General features: G+C 36.2%; 1 protein-coding gene across 1 annotated transcript in view; it reads right to left on the minus strand.

The window, feature by feature from the left end:
- The window catches only part of ABCA12 (ATP binding cassette subfamily A member 12), a 205,778-nt gene that overhangs the window by 83,054 nt on the left and 99,378 nt on the right, over window positions 1-23,346 (minus strand). Inside the window, exons 8-15 of the mRNA XM_052661512.1 lie at window positions 23,022-23,134; window positions 17,785-17,860; window positions 14,450-14,568; window positions 12,884-12,990; window positions 6,664-6,920; window positions 6,452-6,564; window positions 5,071-5,195; window positions 2,693-2,866 (exon numbers count right to left, since the gene is read on the minus strand). Of these exons, the coding sequence (XP_052517472.1) occupies window positions 2,693-2,866; window positions 5,071-5,195; window positions 6,452-6,564; window positions 6,664-6,920; window positions 12,884-12,990; window positions 14,450-14,568; window positions 17,785-17,860; window positions 23,022-23,134 (1,084 nt within the window). The remainder of the gene's footprint in view (window positions 1-2,692; window positions 2,867-5,070; window positions 5,196-6,451; window positions 6,565-6,663; window positions 6,921-12,883; window positions 12,991-14,449; window positions 14,569-17,784; window positions 17,861-23,021; window positions 23,135-23,346) is intronic.

The raw sequence follows: 23,346 nt of genomic DNA on the forward strand, positions 1-23,346 counted from the left end.
AGTTCTGAAAGAACTAGGAATGGTCTTCTGCTTGTAAAATGCACATATTTAATTACTATACTCAATAAGAAATAGTTTGATATATGCACTGCAGAAATATTGTAAGATAAATATTATAATTTTAGATGAAAAAAATAATTGTAGTTTTTCTGCATTTTAAGTCATGTTCATGCTCAGTCATATCCAACTCTTTGTGATCTCCTAGGCTGTAGCAAACCAGGCTCCTCTGGCCATGGAATTTTCCAGGCAAGAATACTGGAGTGTGTTGTCATTTCCTACTCCAGGGTATCTTCCTGATCCAGGGTTTGAAACTGCATTTTTTGCTTCTCCTGCATTGGCAGGTGGATTCTTTACCACTGCGCCACCTGGGAAGCCATACGTTTCATGGTTTATGTAAAATAACTATTGTTTATTTAATGGGTATTTGTTAAGTTCTTCTATGGGCCAGGCACTGTTTTTGGTATTTGAAACATTTCAGTGAACAAAGAGGCCCTTATGGAGCTTATAGCCAAATAGAGGCAGACAGAAAATAAACAAAAGTGAATTTTAAATAGAATACATAGTACGCTGGAGGTGCAATAGAAAACGAACAGATCAAGGAAAGGAGGTTTGAGAGTGCTGTCGATGAGGTTCGTTGCATTTTAAACAGGTCTCTCATGGTACCTTATTGAGGTCAATGTTGAATAAAGACACATAGTTCTGGAAATCACAGGGAGGACACCTCCTAGAAGGGTCCTATGCAGCAGCCCTGGACCTAGGGAGTGGCCACATAGGAAATGGGATTTGAGAAACAAGGAGAGGATGTGCAGACTCTGGGGCCCCTGCAGGAATCGAGGGTTACTGGGATAAAATGAGGAGCCACGGGAGGTGCTGAACAGAGGAATGACATAATCTGATTCAAGTTTCAAAAGAATTGCTTTTGCTGCTTAGGGAGTGGTAGGGTGGGGTTGGAGTGGTGGGAACAAGCACAGAGGCAAGGAGATCAGTTAGGAGGTCACTGCAGAATATAAACTAGGATAATGATGACCTGGAACAGGATATTTACAACTAATCCTAAAAAGTCTTCATCTCCTTTGCTACAATGTTTCAATAACACAAGTCTGCTGTGTTGCTTCTGATTTTCTTTTAAAGAGAAAATTTTTTTTCAGTGTTTTTAATAACATGTAAATAATTTTGACCTAGTAGAGATTTGAGTGAATATAGGTATTTAATTTTCTTATGTTTACATTTTTATTTCAGTTTTTTATTCACTATGTACTTAAGCATCTATTTATTGCAAGATGGAGTTACTGCTGACTTTACAGCTCTAATAATGACAATTTGTTTAGTTCGACTGGATATATGCAGAGTACATCATGAGAAACGCTGGGCTGGAAGAAGCACAAGTTGGAATCAAGATTGCTGAGAGAAATATCAATAACCTCAGATATGCAGATGACACCACCCTTATGGCAGAAAGTGAAGAGGAGCTAAAAAGCCTCTTGATGAAAGTGAAAGTGGAGAGTGAAAAAGTTGGCTTAAAGCTCAACATTCAGAAAACGAAGATCATGGCATCTGGTCCCATCACTTCATGGGAAATAGACAGGGAAACAGTGGAAATAGTGTCAGACTTTATTTTTGGGGGCTCCAAAATCACTGCACATGGTGACTGCAGCCATGAAATTAAAAGACGCTTACTCCTTGGAAGAAAAGTTATGACCAACCTAGATAGCATATTGAAAAGCAGAGACATTGCTTTGTCAACAAAGGTCGGTCTAGTCAAGGCTATGGTTTTTCCAGTGGTCATGTATGGATGTGAGAGTTGGACTGTGAAGAAGGCTGAGCACCGAAAAACTGATGCTTTTGAACTGTGGTGTTGGAGAAGACTCTTGAGAGTCCCTTGGACTGCAAGGAGATCCAACCAGTCCATTCTGAAGGAGATCAGCCCTGGGTGTTCTTTGGAAGCAATGATGCTAAAGCTGAAACTCCAGTACTTTGGCCACCTCATGCAAAGAGCTGACTCACTGGAAAAGATTCTGATGCTGGGAGGGATTGGGGGCAGGAGGAGAAGGGGATGACAGAGGATGAGATGGCTGGATGGCATCACTGACTCTATGGACGTGAGTCTGAGTGAACTCCGGGAGTTGGTGATGGACAGGGAGTCCTGGCGTGCTGTGATTCATGGGGTCGCAAAGAGTCGGGCACTACTGAGCAACTGAACTGAACTGAACTGAACTGAACTGGATAAATAATGATAGCTTCTATCTAAATCTAATGAAGGTAAGACAAAAAAATTTTTTTATAATACAAAAAAAATCCCTCAATTCTTTCACTTGAAAAAGAAACTTTGTTCTAATCTTTATTTTTATCCTATCAAATTAATGCTTATTCACTTAAAAAAAAGTTACTGTAACATTTGTATTTCATTGTCTAGTGTATATTAAGTTTAATTCTTGGCCTTGAATATACAAATTGAGAGTCAATAAGGCCATAAGATTAATTTCCTCATCTATTAAACATGCAAATTTGCAATATATGATCTCTAAGGTTCCACTTAGCTCTAAAATTAGGTTCAACTTAGTTCTAAAAGCTTTAATTCCAAAAGCTGCATAAATAGATTGCATTCCTTATAGTATCAGAGAACATACAGGTATAATCAAATATTTTTATACTAAACAATAAGTTTAAAAGCATTTCATCCACAGTAACTTGCCTTGTATGTGAAGTTGTAAACGTCTAAGTAGTGCAGAAATGTAAGTCCAATGAGGTAAGATAGACGGGATCTCTCTGGAAGAGGCATGATGCAGAATTCCTTCATTGCATCTTCCAATTTGGGATCGGTCATATTACCATCACAAGAATGCAGCCAGAACACACTAGAAATAATCTGCAAATTGGAAGAAGAAAAATACTTTAGCTCTGAATCCTTTCAAGCCACCTGTCCACTTGGAGTTTTCTTATCCTTTTAGACTTCATTTAAAAATAAGACAAATAAGCCTTAAATATCAAATAATTTTTTGTCTAAAACACTAATTGCTATCAATAGTCCTATAAAAAGTCCATGTGTGTGTTCAGTCACTCAGTCATGTCCAACGGTTTGTGACCCCATGGACGGTAGCCCGCAGGCTCCTCTCTCCATGGAATTTTCCAGGCAAGAATACTGGAGTGGATTGCTATTTCTTACTTCAGGGGATCTCCCCCACCCTGGGATCAAACCCAAGTCTCATGTCTCCTGCACTGGCAGGGGGATTCTTTACCACTGTGCTATCTGGGAAGCCCATAAGGGTACATGAAAGTGAAAGTGAAGCTTGCTCTGACCCTTTGCAACCCCATGAACTATAGAGTCCGTGGAATTTTCCAGGCCAGAATACCGGAGTGGGTAGCCATTCCCTTCTCCAGAGGATCTTCCCAACCCAGGGATCGAACCCAGGTCTCCCACAGTGCAGGCCGATTCTTTACCAGCTGAGCCACTAGGGAAACCCAAGAATACTGGAGTCTGTAGCCTATCCCTTCTCCAGCGGATCATCCTGACCCAGGAATCTAACCGGGGTTTTTGCATTGCAGGCAGATTCTTGACCAACTGAGCTATGAGGGAAGTCCTTAAAGAGTACATAGTTCACTGGAAAGCTTAAGAGATATCATGGGAAAAGAGACAGAAGAAATCCATAGTGATTCCAAGATTTCTTGCTTGAAAGACTTGGTAAATAGTGGTATCAAGAAAGAAAATTGGTTTGGATTAAGTTTGGGAAAATTACTAGTTTAAAACTCTTGCTGCCTTAAAATTTTATTCTTGCTTTAAGTTGCATTTCATTTATATAATCATTTGAAGTTACAATCTTACCCAGTAAACTCTGGGGTCCAGAGGTGAATGGTGAAGAAAAAAAATCTAGAATCACACAATAGTATGAATCCTGGACAGTAAATCTTGTTTGGAAAGTGACATGTGACTACGGGAACTTAAGATGTAATTTCTATTTCCACCGAGGTGAAGTTAACAAAATGTTTATGAAATTCAAGAATATAGAAACTTTTCTCTCTTTCCTTTTAAAAGTAATATGAATGTATGCTCTCTTGTCTACCTGCTTTTATTTACTAAACTGAACCCATTCTTCAGAAGCCAAAAATGTGATTTCTGAAATTAGATCTTTTAGGATCTTATGAGTGAAAGGTGAAATCAAGGGGTAAAGGTAAAGAAATATTAATCTTTAGAACTAGAGGAAGAAAAGTGAAGGTAAAGCAGTTTTAATTTTTGTCTGGGGGAACCAATTAAAATGACACAACTAAACATAAATATTCCAAAGTCAGCCTTAGAGGATTTTAAAAACTTTATCCCATATTGGAGAATAACTGGGTTGTGTTTAGAAATGACACACTCTGTCACATGTAAGTTTTGAATGGATGAGGTCTTAAGCTCTGCAGTTCTTTTGGAAAATTTCTATGACACTTTCAGACAATGAACTTGGAAAAGGGATAAAAGATAAAACATTTCAAATGGAAAGCCCTATTATCAGCCTATGAGGAAATGCCATTACTCATTTTCACAGCAAAATATGTTTGGAATACCTACGAACTTATCCAGAGTTGTCACAACCATATCTATTTATATACTCAGTCTTATCTCAGAGATTAAAAGAAAAGAGTATTCATTTTCACTTTAGTTTCAACGAATTGTAAATGGTCTTCCTTTTTTCCCCTGATTACATTACTGAAACTTGCTTTGATATCATCATAATAAAATGTGAAAATTGACCTCAGCTAATGTGATTGTGATAGTGAACCGAAAGAATTACTGATGATACCACTTATTTAAAAAAAAGCATCTGGGGGTGAAGATAAACAGAAGACAAAGAGGGCAAAGGAAGGGGAAGGAAAAGTAGAGGGGAAGGAACAGACAGTAGTAATGTTCTTGCTTCAGGACTTTTCCTTCTATTTTCACCTAAGAATTAGGCTTCTAATTTTATCATTTGCATGGAAAATTCACCAGATTTGCATTCAGCTTCTCCGGGTTTTGCTGATAAGTGCTCAACAAATACTAAAAGCTATTTAAACTTTTAAAAACCTGGAAGTAAGTACAAACATATTCCATCCCACCTCAGCTCTGTTGTCAGGGATGGGAATGGCCAGCAAATTGTTGATACTCCCATTGGACATTCCTGTTACTCTCCTCAGTTCTTCTTTCAGCTCATCAACATTTTTAAACATTTCTATTAACTGGCCTGCAAGAAAATAAAACAAAACAAAACTCACATGTGGGTTGCAATGTAATTCTTTTTAGTCATTCCAGTATAAAGAAAGCTTCTAGACTAAAATATATATTCAACATATAAGCCTTGTGTCAGGAACAGATGTCTCTCAGTTTTGGCAAACTTTGCATCTTTAGGATATATTTCTATCTGATTTAGACTTATTCCTGCATGATATCATTAACCCAAGGTAACATATTGCTCTGGATTATAAATTTTCCTTAAATGTGTACAATGCAAGGTTGATTCAAAGAAAATATGGTTTTCTTGCAGACTTTGATCACACAATTTGCTAAATATATATCTCTCTATTTGATTTAAAACATCACACAAATTCAATATGCTTTTTCACCTCAGATCACATAATATTGTCAGCTAGGGACAAAGTGTGCTAAATCTGAAACATAACGCCACAGTGCACTTTTTTCTTAACTTTGCCCAGCACCTTGTTTTATAAAGGGTTTTCACAATCATTATTTCAATTTTCAAATAGAATGTGTTTAACTTCTTCTTTTAGAATAGTTATTAAAATCATTTCACATCTGGGTCATTTGATGAATAACAAATGATATTTTGACTTTATTTTAGGAGATTGTGATCTCCATTTTGTAAATGCCTTTTCAGTTTCTTTATGAAATATCCCTCATGCAAATATACTTTCTTTATTTTGGATTTAGTGCCCTTCCAATTTTGTGGCTGCTTGTTGTCCAAAATTCTGAATGTCTTTCTTTTCAGTATTGAGGTATTATGCAAAGAAGAAATGTATTGCATGATGCGTCATGCTCAGAATACTAATAGGAGTTTCTGAATCAATATTTCTGTAGATAGCAGTGCATTTTTATTTTTAAAATCAGATTTTCTCATGGAAGTAAATAAATTTCATCCTTGCTCTTGCAACCTATTATTTAATGCACTTTAATATATGAGAGAAACAAAAGGTGAATAGTCTAACTAGTAAAATTTTTGAAGATATTTTGCTATGAAATAAAATTTCACTCTTTCATTCTCTGCTGGCTTGCTTTGTGTTTATTTTAGACAAGTGACCATATTTGAAAGCTTTAGGTGTCTCATATATAAGGGCAGATACAAAGTAGCTTTCATTAGGAACTTTAAAATAGCCTTTCCTATGAATTTATATTTAAAAAAAATAAAATAGCCTTTCTAAACTGTAGCAAGAGAATCACACACATTCTAATAAGACAGCATTTAAAATATGGATGGGGAAACACCTGGTTTTTCAAAGGTGTCTGCACTGTTATTGACATGCAGCATGGCTTCTATGGTTGGTATTAACCGTGTGATATTTTCCAGGTAATTCATTTGCAATGCCTGTTCTAGAAACCTGAAACAAAGCAGAAGAGGAAGAGAAATTGAACTCGGAATATCAGTAATTATTTGAGAAGAGATTTTGCCAAGGAAGAAGACGATAAAAAAAACTCACCGATCCATATCTAAATTAATTTTGCTTGGATCCCCAGAAAGCAAATCCCTCAGTTTCTCAGACAGAACATTGTCGTGATACAGTAAGCTGGTGGCTATTTTGGTGCCAAGCTCTGCTGCTTCCAGGAGCTGCACATGAAATGCACTCTCTTCACATAGGTTCCCAAAGTCCATACTGGAGAGCTGGCACATTTCCTCTATTGAACTGAAAGTTTCAGGTTCACAAAGAAGCTTGGTCAAGTTTCGAAGCTGAGACAGCTTTCCAGAGGGGGAAAGAGTGGGAAATATTAGTGACATTATTCTAAATATTTAGTTCTTGATAATAAGCAACTAAAATTGATTTAGTTCCTAAAAACATTTTGCTTACGTATTTAGTTAGTTGGCATGTGGCAACAGCTTTACCACAAAGCACTGTTTTCGGTCATTTGAGTTTATTGTTCTCAAGAAGTTTTATAAAACTTTTGAACCTATTAGACTTCTTTCTCAACAGTATTCATAACTTATAGATTCACAGGTTAAAAAAAATGTAGTTTAATCTCACTTAAACCACAAATACTTAAACTAATTTTACATTTTAGCATCTTTTTAAAATTATGTGTAAAGGCAGACAGCAAAGCAGATTTGATTTGAAACTTCAAAAAGGTTTTCTTTACACTCACAAGATGGCTACTATCAAAACAAAAAAATGAACAAACAAATAAATAAAGCCAGAAAATAACAAATGTTAGTAGGATATGGAGAAATTAGAACCCTTTGCACTCCTGATGGGAATGTAAAATGATGTAGCGCTATAAAAGAAAATAGTACAGTGCATTTTCAAAAAATTCGAAATAGAATTACCAGAATACTCACCATTTCTGCTTCTAGGAATATACTCGAAAGTATTTATTAAAAGCTGGGTTTTAAACAGATATTTGTAGACTCGTGTTCATAGCAGTTGTATTCATGATAGCCAAGAGTGGAAGCACTCCATGTGCATTGACAGATGAATGGATAAACACATATAATTTGCATATGTGTAATGTGTATATGGTATACACATATAATGGAGTACTATCCAGCTTTAAAAATTAAAGAAATTCTCTCACATATTACAATGTAGATAAGTCTTGGGATATTATGCTAAGTGAAATAAGCCAGTCATAAAAAGACATAATGAATGATTCCATTATATGAAGTACTGAGGACAGTCAAATTAATAGCAACAGAAGGTAAAACTGCAGGGGCCAGGGACTAGGCGGTGAGGGGAATGAGAAATAGGCGCTTAATGCATACAGGATTTTTCTTTGCAAGCTTAAGAGTTCTACAATGTGTGTATATTTAACACAATTGAACTACAGAGTTAAAAATGGTTAAGATGGTAAATTTTGTTTTATGCATTTTACCACAAGTTTAAAAGAATTAATTGACAAAAAAAAAAAAACGACTTTTTAAAACTGCAGCATGAGAATCACGCATATTTTAAAATATGGATGTGTATATACCTGGTTTTTCAAGTGTCTACACTGCTACTGACTGTCATTATCTTCTATCCTCTTATTTATGGAGGGAAACTTCTGTTCTATGGAATGCTTAAAGGGGTCTAAAATCCTTTACTCAGAAAAAAAGGAGAAAAATGAAAATCAACTAATTTCCTACCCAGTCAAGTATATTCCTCCTTGCAGTTCACTATGCTCTGTGTGTTCTGAGGATATATCCCCAAGTTGTATATCCTAGGGGAAAACATTATGCCTCTGGGAAAGCTAGTTCTGTTGTGCTCAGAAGCAACCCTAGGGCTATTCATTTTAAGATGTGAAATAATTTGGAGCAACATCTAAAGAAGCAAATATATGTGCCATTCATTACAGCTCAGTTTCTAATCAGCAGCTGCATTTTGACAGAAATGATACAAGAAAAAGTTCAGGAATATTTCTTTGCATATGTCAAATGGGAAAGGTACAATGATGTGTCTTGGGTGAGAGATTTATAGTAACTACATGTAGGCACTAGCAATTAAACACAAATCATTTTAGACAGTAAATATCATTGGTCTATTTAATATCTAATTGACTTCTGGGTTTGAACTATATAAAACGGTTTCATTGTATTAAAATTCTAGTCTTATTATGAGAAACTAGTCTAGTCTAGTTATGAGAAACTTTCCATTCTGCAACAAACTCAATCATTTTACCAGATGTAATGATATATTTATCACTTATTCCTTTGATTTTCCAAATATTAGATATGATTAAACTTTTAATGAATAGAGCCAAACTTCTCTGCCAGTGACTTTTATTTTGGTGATTTCTTAAATAAAAAGAGAAGTACTGGGAACTCAATTTATTTTTCTAATTGAGCTTTTAGGGGTGTAGTAAGTTTGAATGACTTTACTCAGTAGAGGCTGAAATATATTTTTTAATTGCAAGTTTGACATACATGTATCAGAAACCAATAAATGTCCATATAGAATAATCTTGGCTTGATAAGGCAACATATATAGAAAGATAAATTGGAAATCTAGCCCTGCTACTGAAGTAGAATTTGTCCTCTGAAATAAGGATTTAATTCAGGATTAATAATGTGCCCTGCACTGTGAGGCACAGCCACCAAGGAGCAACATGATGGTCATTTAGTATTTGTCATTAAGAGCTGAACAATAAAAAGGCTGAGCACTGAAGAATTGATGCCCTCTAACTGTGGTGCTGGAGAAGACTCTTGATAGTCCTTGAACATTAAGGAGATCAAACCAGTCAATCCTAAAGGAAATCAACCCCGAAGATTCACTGGAAGGACTGATGTTAAAGCTGAAGCTCCAATACTTTGGCCACCTGATGCGAAGAACTGACTCATTGGAAAAGACCTTATGCTGGGAAAGATTGAAGGCAGAAGGAGAAGGGGATGACAGAGGATGAGATGGTTGGATGGCATCACCAACTCAATGGACATGAATTTGAGCAAACTCCGGGAGATGGTGTGGGACAGCGAAGCCTGGTGTGCTGCAGTTCATGGGGTTGCAAAGAATTGAACATGACTGAGTGGCTGAAGAACAACTACTTTCTTGTAAAAATAATACATGCATTAAACTTTTAGAAACTTCATAGTTTATTAGTAATCAACATACATTCAGAGAATTATAATTGTTTCTTCAAAAGTATGTGTTAAGTCCAGATTACAGGTTTGTCAAAGTCTTATGTATCAAGACCCTGACCTACATAGTAAGGTCTCAGCCTAAACTTGAACAATGACCCATAACTAATTCCATGTCCAGCTGTGATTGAATTCACTTTTGTCTACCGTTCCTAATGCATCTGAATCAGAATTGTAAGTAACATGATGGCACAAATCTCAAAATATCATATGCATAAAAATGCTGAAACAGCAATGCTCCTGGGCTCTTAGCAGCTGAATGAAAAAAAAAAGGCCTCTTAAAAAATGTGAGAGTGTTACAGTATAAATAGTGTGCTATCTGTATTTTTGCTTAATGTGGGGAATATCCATTTTATGAGTAGTTTCTCAATCAGGAGGTTATCCTTCCCACCTGAGAGGCTGAAAAGAAGAGAGAAAACAGACAATGAAGGGAGGAGAAAACTCAAAAGCTCAAGAAGAGTAGAAAGTTCAGTGCTAGAACAGAAAAAAAGTTACCAATGAGTGACAGACATTTGGCATTTTCGAGGGTCTAAACCTTCTTAGAAATATCATGAATAAAGAAGTTAGGGTGGGCCCTGACTATCACAATCAAGATACTAATTACCAGGGAGGACAAAACGGGGAGCAAAACATATCTTGTTCTAGGAGTTTCTAGGCAAATTCTAGGTGTTTGTCTTCATCCTTTCAATGATATGTACTGAATATTTTCCATGTGTTGGACTCAATGCCAGGTGCTGAGCGTACACAGTAAAACAACACACTTATTCATGTTCCTATGGAGCTTGTAGTCTAGGAATGAATGGGTTCTGTCAATTGCAAATTGCAGCCATGCTTGTTATAAACAGCACAAGATTCTGACCTAAGGAACAGAATTATAGTTTATTCATTCTGTGGCTTCTCAAATTTTTTTCATAACATAACCTACAAGGGGAGCAGAATACTCAAAATGTGGTTGCTGTTTTAAATTATCCTTTGCTCCATTCCCAGGACATTAGTGCAAATGATTGAGCATGTGTTGTTTCCATTTCCCAGTGTACATTGTGTGCTGCCCAGTTAGTCTGCAAGTTGAGAACTACAGTGAGTAATTACCCTGGTAACACTATTATATCACCAGGGCTCTGCTTTAATACCATCATTTCTTCACACATTTGTGAGTCCGGTCTTAAGATCCTGCTACTGCTAGATGTGATACTTTGAAAAAGCAGAAGGCACAATTTCATCAGATTTTACACTCTAGTTGGAGAAATAGATCCCACATATAAAAGAAGTTATAATACTAAGTAGTAAATTCCAAAAGCCAGAAATCTCACTGTAATTGGAGACTCCACTTCCCTATGCCTCACATGCCACTGGCTGCCAAGCTGGGTCAATTCAACCTCCTACAATGCTCTTGACATTCTTTTTCTTCTGTTCTCTGCCACTGACATCTTACAGGGCCTCACGGTTTGCTTAGGTTATTGCAAAAATAGCCCATTTGGCTTTCTCTCAGTCTGTCCTGCACAAGTCTCCTAGAGAGATCTTTTTCTAAAATGAGGAATTTACCTTCTTCAAATTCACAATTTTCAGGATCACATTCAAACTCCTTGACTAAACAAACTCCTTGATCCCCCAGGCCTTGAGGATCTGAGCCTCCTTTCCTGCCTCTCTTATAAGCACCCTGTGCTCTAGCTGGACTCATGACTTCAGGTAACCCTTAGCTGTCCTTCAGATTCACACCTCTGTTTTCTTAACAACTTACATCTCTATGTCTGGAATGTAGGACTATTAACATAATCCTACACAGCCTGGCAAAGAGTATCTCCTTCATGAAATTTCTTCTCTCCACCTTCATCCTCTGCAATCGAAGTCAGATATACCACCTCCATATACAGAATCCTGTCCAACCACATACCATAACACTTGTCTCACTGTGTTATAATCACTGGTCTGCTTTTCCATCTCCTTCACTGGATTGATTACAAGGACTCTGGGGTTAGAGATTATATCTTTTAAATAAATAGAGTAGCATTATGGGAGCACAGAGGGTGGATGGAATGAATGAATGGGTAAATTTGATATGTGCACAAAGTCATTATCCTTATTTGAAAACAGGGAGAAAGGAGATACTCTGATATTATAGGAGTGACATTTAAACTTGTCCTTGAAGGATGAGCAGGTCTTTTCCAGATGAATGTAAAACTTCTTTCCTATTTAACTAAGACATGGGTCTCTCATATAAACTGAGATAGTGCTAAATTAAGTACACTAGAAATTTGATTCATGTAGAAGACTAAGCTTACAATGTAGGCAGTCTAGTATGACTAGCATATTTATTTGTAATATACAGGGACACATGTTTTCTATGCCTGTTTAATTAAACCATGTTGACTATACAGACATCATCCTGCTTGCACTGAATAAACCAGTTCTAATTTTACATTATCCATGGCTACATAAATCCAATTAAACTGCTGTTCTTACTCAGACAGCTGCTTTCAAAATTTAATAGGGTTATTTAAGAAATAGAGTGGATTTCATGGGAACCTGCATAGTGTATGCATGAGCTAAACAAAGAAAAAGAGACTAATGCCAACGAATTCAAACTTCAGAGTTAACATTTTTTTCCTGTGGCTTCTTCCCCCTTTCTTCAATATCATACATTTTAATATGATTTATGGGTTTCTGCTTCTGATGATAATAAAAATAAGGTGAGTCAATTTCTGAGATTTTTGTATACTGTGAAGTCTAAAACATTTAGCTTTGAAATTAACATTTATAGCTTTAAAATCTAGGGACATCTCAAATTAGAAATCAAATTTTTAATGCCTTTTAAAATCATGTAGTTTAATGAGACTATATCAGCAGTCATTCCTTTACATATTGCATTCTGTAATTAGGCTTTTATGGGTCATTTCAGATAGAGATAGACACCAATTAAAAACAAAACACAATTACATAGCACCAACCAGAACTCATCACCCCCTTTCTAGCACTAATCCAGAGTCAAATAAGAATAGGACTTATAAATATAAAGATTTAAAAATGACAAATATATCTTTCTATAGAATTACAAGAAGTATTGAGGGCTTTTTTTTTCCCCCCCTTTCATGGCTTACTTTTGATTTCAAGACTTCAGAAACTGGAAGGAGGTAATCCTCATAGGAACCATTTTGAAGAAAAGATTTTTTAAATCGAATTGTAGAGTGCAGCATTCTTAAACTTTCTGTAAAAGAGGAGAAAAGAATTACCTTATGTGAACTGTAAGGTCATTTAGGAAATCTATTTGAAAGACACCTTCATCCTAATTTATTACTACATTTTTTCTAAGATAATAGCCTACTTGAATCTAACTATAAAATGAGTGAAAATTTAATCTTTACTTGAACCATGGAGGCTATAGAATTCATTATTTTTAAAATATTCATAGATATTCTGCTTAGAGACAAAAATATTTCCAGCAAAGTTGCTACACAGTATTGGTTCTTTGTGAACTGAATATGCTTTTATTTGGGGTATATTATTAAGCTGAAGGGTTTGAGAGAGAATAGGTTGTATAATCACTGTGATACAAATATGCCCTTCCACCCTTGATTAATTCAGGTCCAGTATAGAGAGATCACACTCAAATATTTGTTGTGCTATTTGCTTGCCATTAAGTCTCAAAAAAAAAAAAAAAAACTATTTTGGTGTAGGAATAATGAATGTATATCTCCTACAAATAGACGTTTTATCTTTAAAAAAGAAAAAGAAATATTTGATTAAATGTAATCTTCACAGTTGTCCGTGTAGGTAGAAGATGGAAAACAAAGTGCGTAAGGATAGGAAGTAAAAAATAGTCTGCTACAAAAATGCCTTTGTTTATGTAATTTACATCTGTTTTTGGAAGTCTTCATTATCCTTTTTCTTATTTTTTGACAACTAAGATTAAAGGTATAGAAAATGTCAGGGAGAGTTATGTGAACTCCTAATTCTGGAGACATGGAAATTTTATCTAGGTGGTCACTGTCACCTTGGGCTTCCCGGATAGCTCAGTTGGTAAAGAAATCTGCCTGCAATGCAGGGGACCCTGGTTTGATTCCTGGGTCAGGAAGATAAGCTGGAGAAAGGATAGGCTACCCACTCCAGTATTCTTGGGCTTTCCTGATGGCTCAGCTGGTAAAGAATCTGTCTGCAATGCAGGAGACCCCGATTCGATTCCTGGGTTGGGAAGATACACTGGAGAAAGGAAAAGCTACCCACCCCATTATTCTTGGGTTTTCCCTGGTGGTTCAGCGGGTAAAGAATCTGCCCACAATGAGGGAGACCTGGGTTCAATCCCTGGGTTAGGAAGGTCCCCTGGAGAAGGGAAAGGCTACCCAGAATTCCATGGACTATCCATGGGGTTGCAAAGAGTCAGACATGACTGAGTGACTTTCACTTACTTACTCTCACATTATTTCTTATATGGCTATTATACATTAAATTTTGTCCAGGTGGCCAGGTGGTACTAGCAGCTGCAACAGGAGTAGTAATATAATAATATGATTAGATATTACTTCATATATCAAACCACTGAAACAGATGGATATGGAAACGAAGGTTTTAAAAGTTTCTTCTGGTTTAAAGCAAACATAAGACTTTATTTTAGAACAAAATTAGAAACCATGAGTAGCACTTTGACTCTTAAGAAAGAAGAGCATTACCTTTTGATCCCCTGGCTAAATTGCCAGTGACATTTCTCACACATGCCAAGTAAGGAATATAAGGACTATCTGCTGATATATTTAAGAGGGCATCTTCAAACTTTTCCAGTATTAGGAGCCTATAGAATTAGAAAAGAAGATGCAAATTAAGTCATATAGAAATAAAGTAAAGCTATTTTGTTTCGATTCTGTGAGTCCCTAGTTGTCTGGCATTTGGTTGACTTGAGCATTGAAACCCTGGCAAGTAGGACATCTTCCCCCATCCAGCCCAACTGCACAATGACAGCACTACTCTGGATTCTCTGAGTATTTACCTTTTCCATGGGCATTACCTTTATATTTAATTACTTTAATATCCAATCTAAGTGATCTTAAGATCATTTCTAGGCATGTTTACTTGAAAGAAAAATCACTGGGCTAGCGTTGCCAGATAAAAGACAGGGATCCCAGTTAAAACTGAATTTCAGCAAAATAACAAATAATTTTTCAGTGTAAGTACATCCCACAAGTCTTGCATGTTTCTTTCCTTTCCTTTTTCCTCTAAATCTGGCCACCCTCTCTCTGGACTTCAGCTTCCTCTTTTGTCAAATGAGAGACAGGGGGCTGGGTGATCTGCTAGGTCCCCTCCACTTATAACATTCTCTAAATAATTTAAATTCATGTAGTTGTGATTAAAAAGAAATGGTAGAATCCAACTGAATAATGTCAGTTCCTTTTTTTTCTTTAAGCAACCAACTCAGAGTTCCCCAATTAACCACTTTGTATATTCCTTTCAAATCGACTGCATGTGAGGACATAGTCTAATATTTTTGAGGCAAAGCTACGTGAGTAAATGTGTGCATGTTACACAAGCTCAGTCACTTCATCTGTGAAGCTGCATCTCTATTTTTTAATTTCTTCCCTTACTGTCTATTATTAAATTTGATGTACAGCAGAGACAGAATAAATGTCAATGGTTGATTTGGGTATCATCTATTTTGAATCAAACTGCACAGCACACAAATTAACTAGTTATATTAGATGTTAACTTAGATTTTATTCAAATACTAATGGAAGAGACTCATCCTGGCATAGCCAGTAAACATGTAGGATGATGTTTGCACTAACATTAAAGTCTCAGGGTATTTGGATGTGGGTTAATGACACTGGATCCTTGAGGAACTTAAACAAGAAAATCTATGGCAAGAAAAGTCTCTAACAATTACCAGTCAGGGCACAGCTTATTGGTCAGATGGCTGACTTTCATTTAAATATAGTCCATAGCTCCCATGTTTAGAAAAACTGCACCCATTCCTGAGCTTTCTTGCTTTTGTTCAGGCACTTCTTTGACCACTCTCCTCTTATTATTGCTCTCTTTCTTTTGTGTTCGTCTTCCTCTTTGTCATAATTATTATAGCACTGAGCCATTTCCATCTTAGTGCCATGTTCAATAGCAACATATTTTTCTAACTTTTCAAATGAAATAGCACAAGAACTTCTCATGACAAATTTTCAAGCTTTAAATAGAATACTGAGCTAAAAGTGACCTTGAAATATCATATCAGCCATTATCTTAGTTCCATGAAGAATATTTGATTATCAAGATTTTTGAGATTATATTTAATATATACCAAAAATTAAGATATATATATGCCAACTGTTTTGGCATAAACATCTCAAGTGTTTCTTTAAACCATTTAATTTACGTATTTTATATAAAATGTTACCTACATCCTAAGAATGCTTACAAAAAAGATGAAATTACAGATATATCCGTGCATGTTGTTCATGTACACACACAACAAAAAAGAAGTAACTTTAGTACAAAAATAAGGAGGAAGGAGAAGAGCTATGAGGGAAAAAATATTTTTGAGCAGCTTTCCAAAGAAAATTCTGGACTACAAACACTTTTATCTCATGCCAAGTATTTCCATTCTGTGATTATTTTAAAGTGGGAATGGAAAGGGAGCCCAAAGGTAAGAAATCCCTTAATTTCACCAATCTCAACAAGAGCTAACTTAAAAGTAATGAATTCTTCCTAATAAACTGTCAGCTAGCTGTCAGCTACCAGCTACATTTGTTGTATAATTTTCACATCTGAATAGCTAGCACTATCAATGCTATGGATGCCCCCAAGGCTCTGATAAAGATACCTGGCTTCAGCAATAAGTATCCAGTTGTCTCAAGTCAGAGGTTTTTGTTTTTGTTTTGTTTTTTTTTTTTAAATATTTTGCTGGCTATATAGGGAATGTGTTTAAAAGACTTGATTATTTGGAATATGGAATCCTGTCTGGGGGAAAATTGCCCAGGGTTGCAAGACTGCTCTAAGGAGAACCATCTGGTTCAGGCACCTTAGAGGAGAGATATAGGGGCAGAAAGAGGAGGTGGTTGTTGATGGAAGAATTTTTCCTAGAATTACCCAGAGTTGGGAAACTTCTCACTGATTAATAGAAAGTTTATAAACAATTGCATAGATTCTATTTTAGAAAAAGAAATGAATGGTTAAAAATAACTCCTACTATTTGTTTACATTTTCATTAGCCCACAAAAACATATCTTTTGGAACTAAAGTCAAATAATTTCAATAGGATAATTTATCAGGCCAAAACAACTTTTACATAACAGGTCACCTAGTCTCTAAATTTGCCTTGAACTACGTGAATTTACTTTAGTGAGCTTCTACAGGCAACTGCTTGAATTTTCTACCATAACTGTTAGTTACTTCAGAGAACTGCTTATATTAATGGTCCTTAGAAGCCAACATTACTGCTGTTATTTCCACTGCCTATTCACTGTCTCAGGAATAGGTAAATATATAAACATTTACATGAACCACAAACAGTCCAAAATTAAATAACTTATAAACAGTCTTGGCTACTTGAATGCTACTGAAGCAAACAAAGTTTGCATTACCTTGGGGCTTTGATTTTTAATGTCAATTTTTAAAAACTGAGATCAACAGTAATGTAAAAAGTTGGAGACTTTTACACCTTTCATATGAAGATGAGAGACTTGGAAAAGAGTTGGAAATTGGGCCTCCAGCTAGATTTTCCTCATAGACATAAGGTAACCTATCCAGACAGAACATGTGGGATCTAGTTATGCAATCTTAGAACTGAAAATCAGATCTTCATGTCGTGTTATCTAAAAGTATCACTGAATAATACCAAAAAACAAGTTTCAACTTTACTGCACTTCAACTTTAACTTTTTCTTTCGTCAGTCAATAGTTGATTTTTTCTATTCCATGGTCCTACACACTGATGAAAGAATGATGTTTATGAATTGTGCTGCTTGCTTATTCAGTCAAGTTACTTACCAATTTAGAAACAAACCAAAACACCAACAAAGACTTACTGTGCAGCCAGGCTGCTTGGGGATAGTGACTGTCTATCTTCCTCACCCCACAAATGTGTTGTATTATCAGAGCCACCTAAAGAGATAACATTTAGCATTTCATTAAAGGATTTATTTTTCTAAGTAAAAATCATCCCAGGTCAAATTAATGGGAAGAAAAGCAGGCAGTCTGCAGAATTTTTCTCCAAACGACTTTACAGAGATGTCTAAGCTCAGTTGGAAACAGTTAAAATATGTATTTATCAATTGCCCCCCAACTGAAATAATCCCAATGGTTAGGTATATGCATTTCTAACAAATTATTTCTCTGGGCATCAAACCATTACATTATTTTATCCTATATGCATAGATGACTCAAATATCATAATGCAGATTGACTACCTTGGTGACTTGTTAATCAAATGAAACCAATTTCAATCTCATGAGTCCCTGGATTTTTTCGTTTGTTTGCCTTCAGTTGTCTAGAATGTAGCCTTAGGAAACATCTGCCATCACGAATCTATATTTTTTATCTTTCAAAACCAGCCAGTGATTTCAATTGAATGCAGCTGTGAATGCAAATTAACTAATGTCTATAGAACCATTCTGAGTGGTCTCAAATAATGTGAGGTTTGGAGTGTGGAAGGCAATCACTAAGTTGTGTCTAATGGAAACCATATATGAAGATCTAACTCAACACAGAGAATTGCCCCTAGAAGTTAAATGGGTCCCTGAGTCAGCTTGCTGCATAGCATTCTATCATTGTAGGGTAAGTGCACCTGACTAATAGTCCATATATAACACAGGGAATGCAGTCTGACCTAGAGGGGCTGGATGGGGGGAGGGGAGGGAGGCTCCAGAGGGAGAGTATATACGTATAGTTATGACTGATTTATGTTGCTGTATGGCAGAAACCAACACAAAAAGCAATTTTCTTCCAATTAAAAATTTTTCTAAAAATACACTTTCCTGAATTAAAAAATATATATATAAGTCCAACAACATTCATATGCAAAATTTAAAAATGGCTATTGCATAAATAAAAACATCAGAAATCCAATGCTTTCACATTCAGCTCCTTTAAGGAAATGGTATTACTTATTTCACTGTTCTTGTAGACACTCTTAATTCCTCATAAATAATCCAGAAGTTCCAGTGCTGTCATTTTTCAACACTGGCCTTATCATTTTCAACAGGGTACTTTATTGATAGCTTTAATACTTCTCCCATTGTCTCTAGTTAGTGTGTTCTAAAGTCTTCTAAAAAGGTTGTAGCACAAAACTAGGTAGCCATCTGTACTTTTCTCCTGCTGATCATTTGGTTTATTTAAATAAGCATGCATGTAAAAGACTCACAGAATTAAAAACCTCCTTGTCTTCCTCGGTATCAGTCATGTCTGAGTAATGTCTGTACCATCCCTAGTAACTTGGCAGAATGGCTTTTTCAGTTTTCCTCTCTGGCAGGAGTCCCTCTCTTCTCTGCTCAAGACAGCTAAGTATTATTGCTCTAAAGACAGCAATGTATCAATGAGTGAAAGGACCAAGAAGAAGATACTCAGTATAAATAAACCTAATTAATAATGGTAATAACCATTATTTATTGGCATCCATATATAGAATTGGAGAAGGAAATAGCAACTCACTCCAGTATTCTTGCCCAGGAAATCCCATGGACAGAGTCTGAGCCTGGTGGGTTACAGTCCATGGGGTCTCAAAGAGTCAGACACAACTTAGCAACTGAGCACATATATAGAATAATCCAGGATAGGACTCTGTGAAGATTTATGCTTCTGCAGTGTAAAAGTATATAAAACCATTTTTCCAAGATCAAATCTTGCTCACTTTGAACTCCTGTGAGTTCATCAGCATTTGTATACTATATGACTGAGTCCATTAGCATTTGTATACTATATGGTTATGGAATGTCTTTTCTTCATCAGATTATTAAAATGAATAGCTAATAGAAATTAACTTTGTATATATCAATTATAGGCTTGACCTTGATGTTAAGTATGGACTTTGCCCTCTGGGCACTTGTCCTTCTGGACTTTAAAGTATCTGAGAAGTACCGTATTGAATGGGTTTTAATGAAGTGGAAATTGTTACAGCCCTTTAAAAGCAAGGTTTAATTTTTATCTGTAGAAGTAGTCATATATAAAAATGATGCCCAAAGACAGAGAAAGAAATCTAGAGCACAGATACCTCTTTTCACCAGTAAACATGGCTTTTTGTTTAAAGATGCAATTTCATGTAATTTACTGCTTGGCAAAAGAATAAACTTCAATGAGCCAAAAAAGGTAATCTTCACCCTCAAAACTCAGTTTTACAAATGGAAATACTAAACAGTGAAGCAGGGATCCTTACTGGGTCAGAGCTGAGAATTAGATTCCTTAAAACATCTTCTCAAATGTTTATTGGCATCTCCGTATTGTCGTGGTTGCTGAGGAGGCTTCCGAAAAAACCTTGAAGTGTGTTCATAATCAAGGCTGAATCAAAAGTAGACATGGGGTGTGGAAGTTTGAATTAGAAATAGACATGGAGTGCAGAGAGGAATGGAGCGATGGCTACTGAAAAATGGATCATGTGGGAAGGAGGCTGGCACAATGAATCGCACTCTATGACTGGCTGAAAGTGGAGCCATTCTGAGGCTGAGTGGTGGCAAGTACTTGTGTGAAGTATCCTAGAAGCAAGTGTGTGCATGTCTCAGATGGTAAATATGAGTAAGGCCATTTAACAGAGCTTGGGGACCTGGCTTTGGGCATAGACAGATTCAGGCTCTCAATCTCAGTTTAGTCACTTGCTGGATGTATAACATAGGCAAAGTGCCCAGCCTTCCTTTGCCTTAGTTGTTTTGTCTGCAAAATGGGATAATAAATACCTCTTATAGAGTTGTTTTGGTGATAGAAAGGACTTAAGATAATAAAATATTTATCCTCGATACACACAAAAAGAACACTACCTTTTTATTTTTTCTACTTTCTTCGTTTGAAAGAAGAGAATGAGGCATTTAAAGCTATCTGAGTCCTGTCAATCATTAGAGAGGACCCAAGCAAGCAACTCTGATCTGAGTGACCATTTCACTCCAGTTTGTTTACTGTAAAGCCAAGGGAGGACATGTGTTCACAAATACCACTAAATGCTATAAAGAGTAAGCATGGGTGGCTTGGGCAACATGGCAGGTATTTGTACTTCAAAACAAGTTTGGGTTTCCTGAAGGATTCCCAAAAATACTCAGAATAATTTTTCAAAGGTCATGAAATTTCTGCTCAAGCATGCATGCATGCAGGGGGCTTGGGATTAGTGACATAGGAACTGACCTTAATACTACGGCATTGGTATCTTTAGACTGATGAAGTCACATGTGTAGGAAATTTTTAAAAACAAACATAAGCACATCTAATTCTAAAAATAAAAACATATATCCTTAATGTATTAATATTTCCTTGTCATTCTGATTATCCAATGGCATGGTTTAACACATGTCAAAATTATGAGCATAATCATAGAAATGCAACATGGCCATTGTTAAGTATTGAAAATTGAGCTATATTGTTCATCAGGAAAAGTGTTTTGCTGCCTCAGTTAATGAGAGGTTCTTTGGCTTCTAAGGCACTAAAGAACTTACGTCCTTTGTAACAAAAATTTCAACTTTATCCCTCTATACAATTATAAGGTGTGAGTCTGAAGATGAAAAGGAAAGGAATGGTAAGGAGAAATCTGAAGTTCTCAAGTCTTTAAAATGCAAACAGAAAAATGTACAGAGGAAATAATTAGTGTTTGTTATTGTACTGTCCGGTTTTTCTGGGCTGGACCTTTTCTTAAAAGCACAAGGCTTTTTTTTTAACCCTAATGCTCTTGAAGACCACTGAGTTTAACAACAATCAATCCTGCAAGCTAGTCATTAATTCTGTGACTGAAAAGGCTATGATTTTTCCACAGGTCATGTATGGATGTGAGAGCTGGACTGTGAAGAAGGCTGAGTGCCGAAGAATTGATGCTTTTGAACTGTGATGTTGGAGAAGACTCTTGAGAGTCCCTTGGACTGCAAGGAGATCCAACCAGTCCATTCTGAAGGAGATCAACCCTGGGATTTCTTTAGAAGGAATGATGCTAAAGCTGAAACTCCAGTACTTTGGCCACCTCATGCGAAGAGTTGACTCATTGGAAAAGATTCTGATGCTGGGAGGGATTGGGGACAGGAGAAGAAGGGGACGACAGAGGATGAGATGGCTGGATGGCATCACCGACTCGATGGATGTGAGTCTGAGTGAACTCCGGGAGTTGGTGATGGACAGGGAGGCCTGGCGTGCTGCAATTCATGGGGTCGCAAAGAGTCGGACATGACTGAGCGACTGAACTGAACTGAACTGAACTGAAGAAATTGGTATCCAAGAGTATGTTAGATCCTCCTTCAAGAAGTCTTTAAATCCTTTAAAACCAGCATTTTATATGAAAATAGTTTAAGATCTTGTAATAAACAATCAGCTTGTGACCTGATTACTTATCTATAATTCAAAAGTTCAGTCTACATACTTAAAAGCTGGCAAGCTCAGTTGAGAAAGCCTATTCCTAAACTCATTCAGAAGCAGTAAATACTAACCAAACATTTCACTTGTGAAGTAAGGATTTATTCCTTATAGTCCTAAATGTTTGTCTGTATATGACTGTGTTTGTGTGTGTGTCTGTGCACTTCTCTATATGCAAAGATGATCTTTTCTGATTCACTAGCAAGATGCTATCGTTTGTCTTACTGGGTGGGACAGTAGGACTATACTGATCTATTCACGCTCTGATATCCATCATGAATTTTCAAGATGGCTGGCTGAAGGGTGAGTTTTATCCAAAGACTCATTCTGATTAAAAAGTCAAATTTTGGGAAAAAGGGCAAAAGTACTGCAATTCAGTGTAGGCATTTGTTCAAAATGTTGTGGTAGAAATCTACTTGTTGAGGCTTAGTCCCTTTCTCTGATATTTATTTTTTCGTACCAAGCATAAACATAGCTTTATAATATAGCTAAGAGAGACCATTTTCACAAAAATAAAAATCCTAGAAAGTCACAGCCTCTTTTCCAACCATTTCTCCTTGTCTCCACACTTTGGTTAGCTAAAGATCCAGATTTAATGGTAACATATGTTCCCACCCAAGAATAATGTCATGCATAAATGGTTGCTTCAGTTGCATTTTGTTTTTTATTCCTAATGGAACTGAATACAGAATTGCAATGCAGAATTGAATACAGAAAGATAGAAATATAATACCTTCAGATGGGGAGTCCAGGGTATACAGCAGATGTTTAACAGATTTATGGAGAGTTCTGAAACCTTCGTTAGTTGTGACACGTGGATAAACCTTCTGCACAACCAGCAGCACACTAACAAGTCGAAAAACAATTAAACCAGATTGCATTTCAACATTTGCAGACAGAAACAAAAGGTTATTCAAGAAGAAAATAGCTACAGTATTGAAAATTATTCTTATAACATAAAAGACAGGATGCTGCTTTGTCATTTAATTGCTTGTTTGTTCATGCACAAAATCCCAACAAAGTATTCTTGAACCATACAGGATTCTAAAGCCTAAAAG

The sequence above is a fragment of the Budorcas taxicolor genome, chromosome 2 (assembly GCF_023091745.1).
Source record: "Budorcas taxicolor isolate Tak-1 chromosome 2, Takin1.1, whole genome shotgun sequence".
Taxonomy (NCBI): Eukaryota; Metazoa; Chordata; class Mammalia; order Artiodactyla; family Bovidae; genus Budorcas; species Budorcas taxicolor.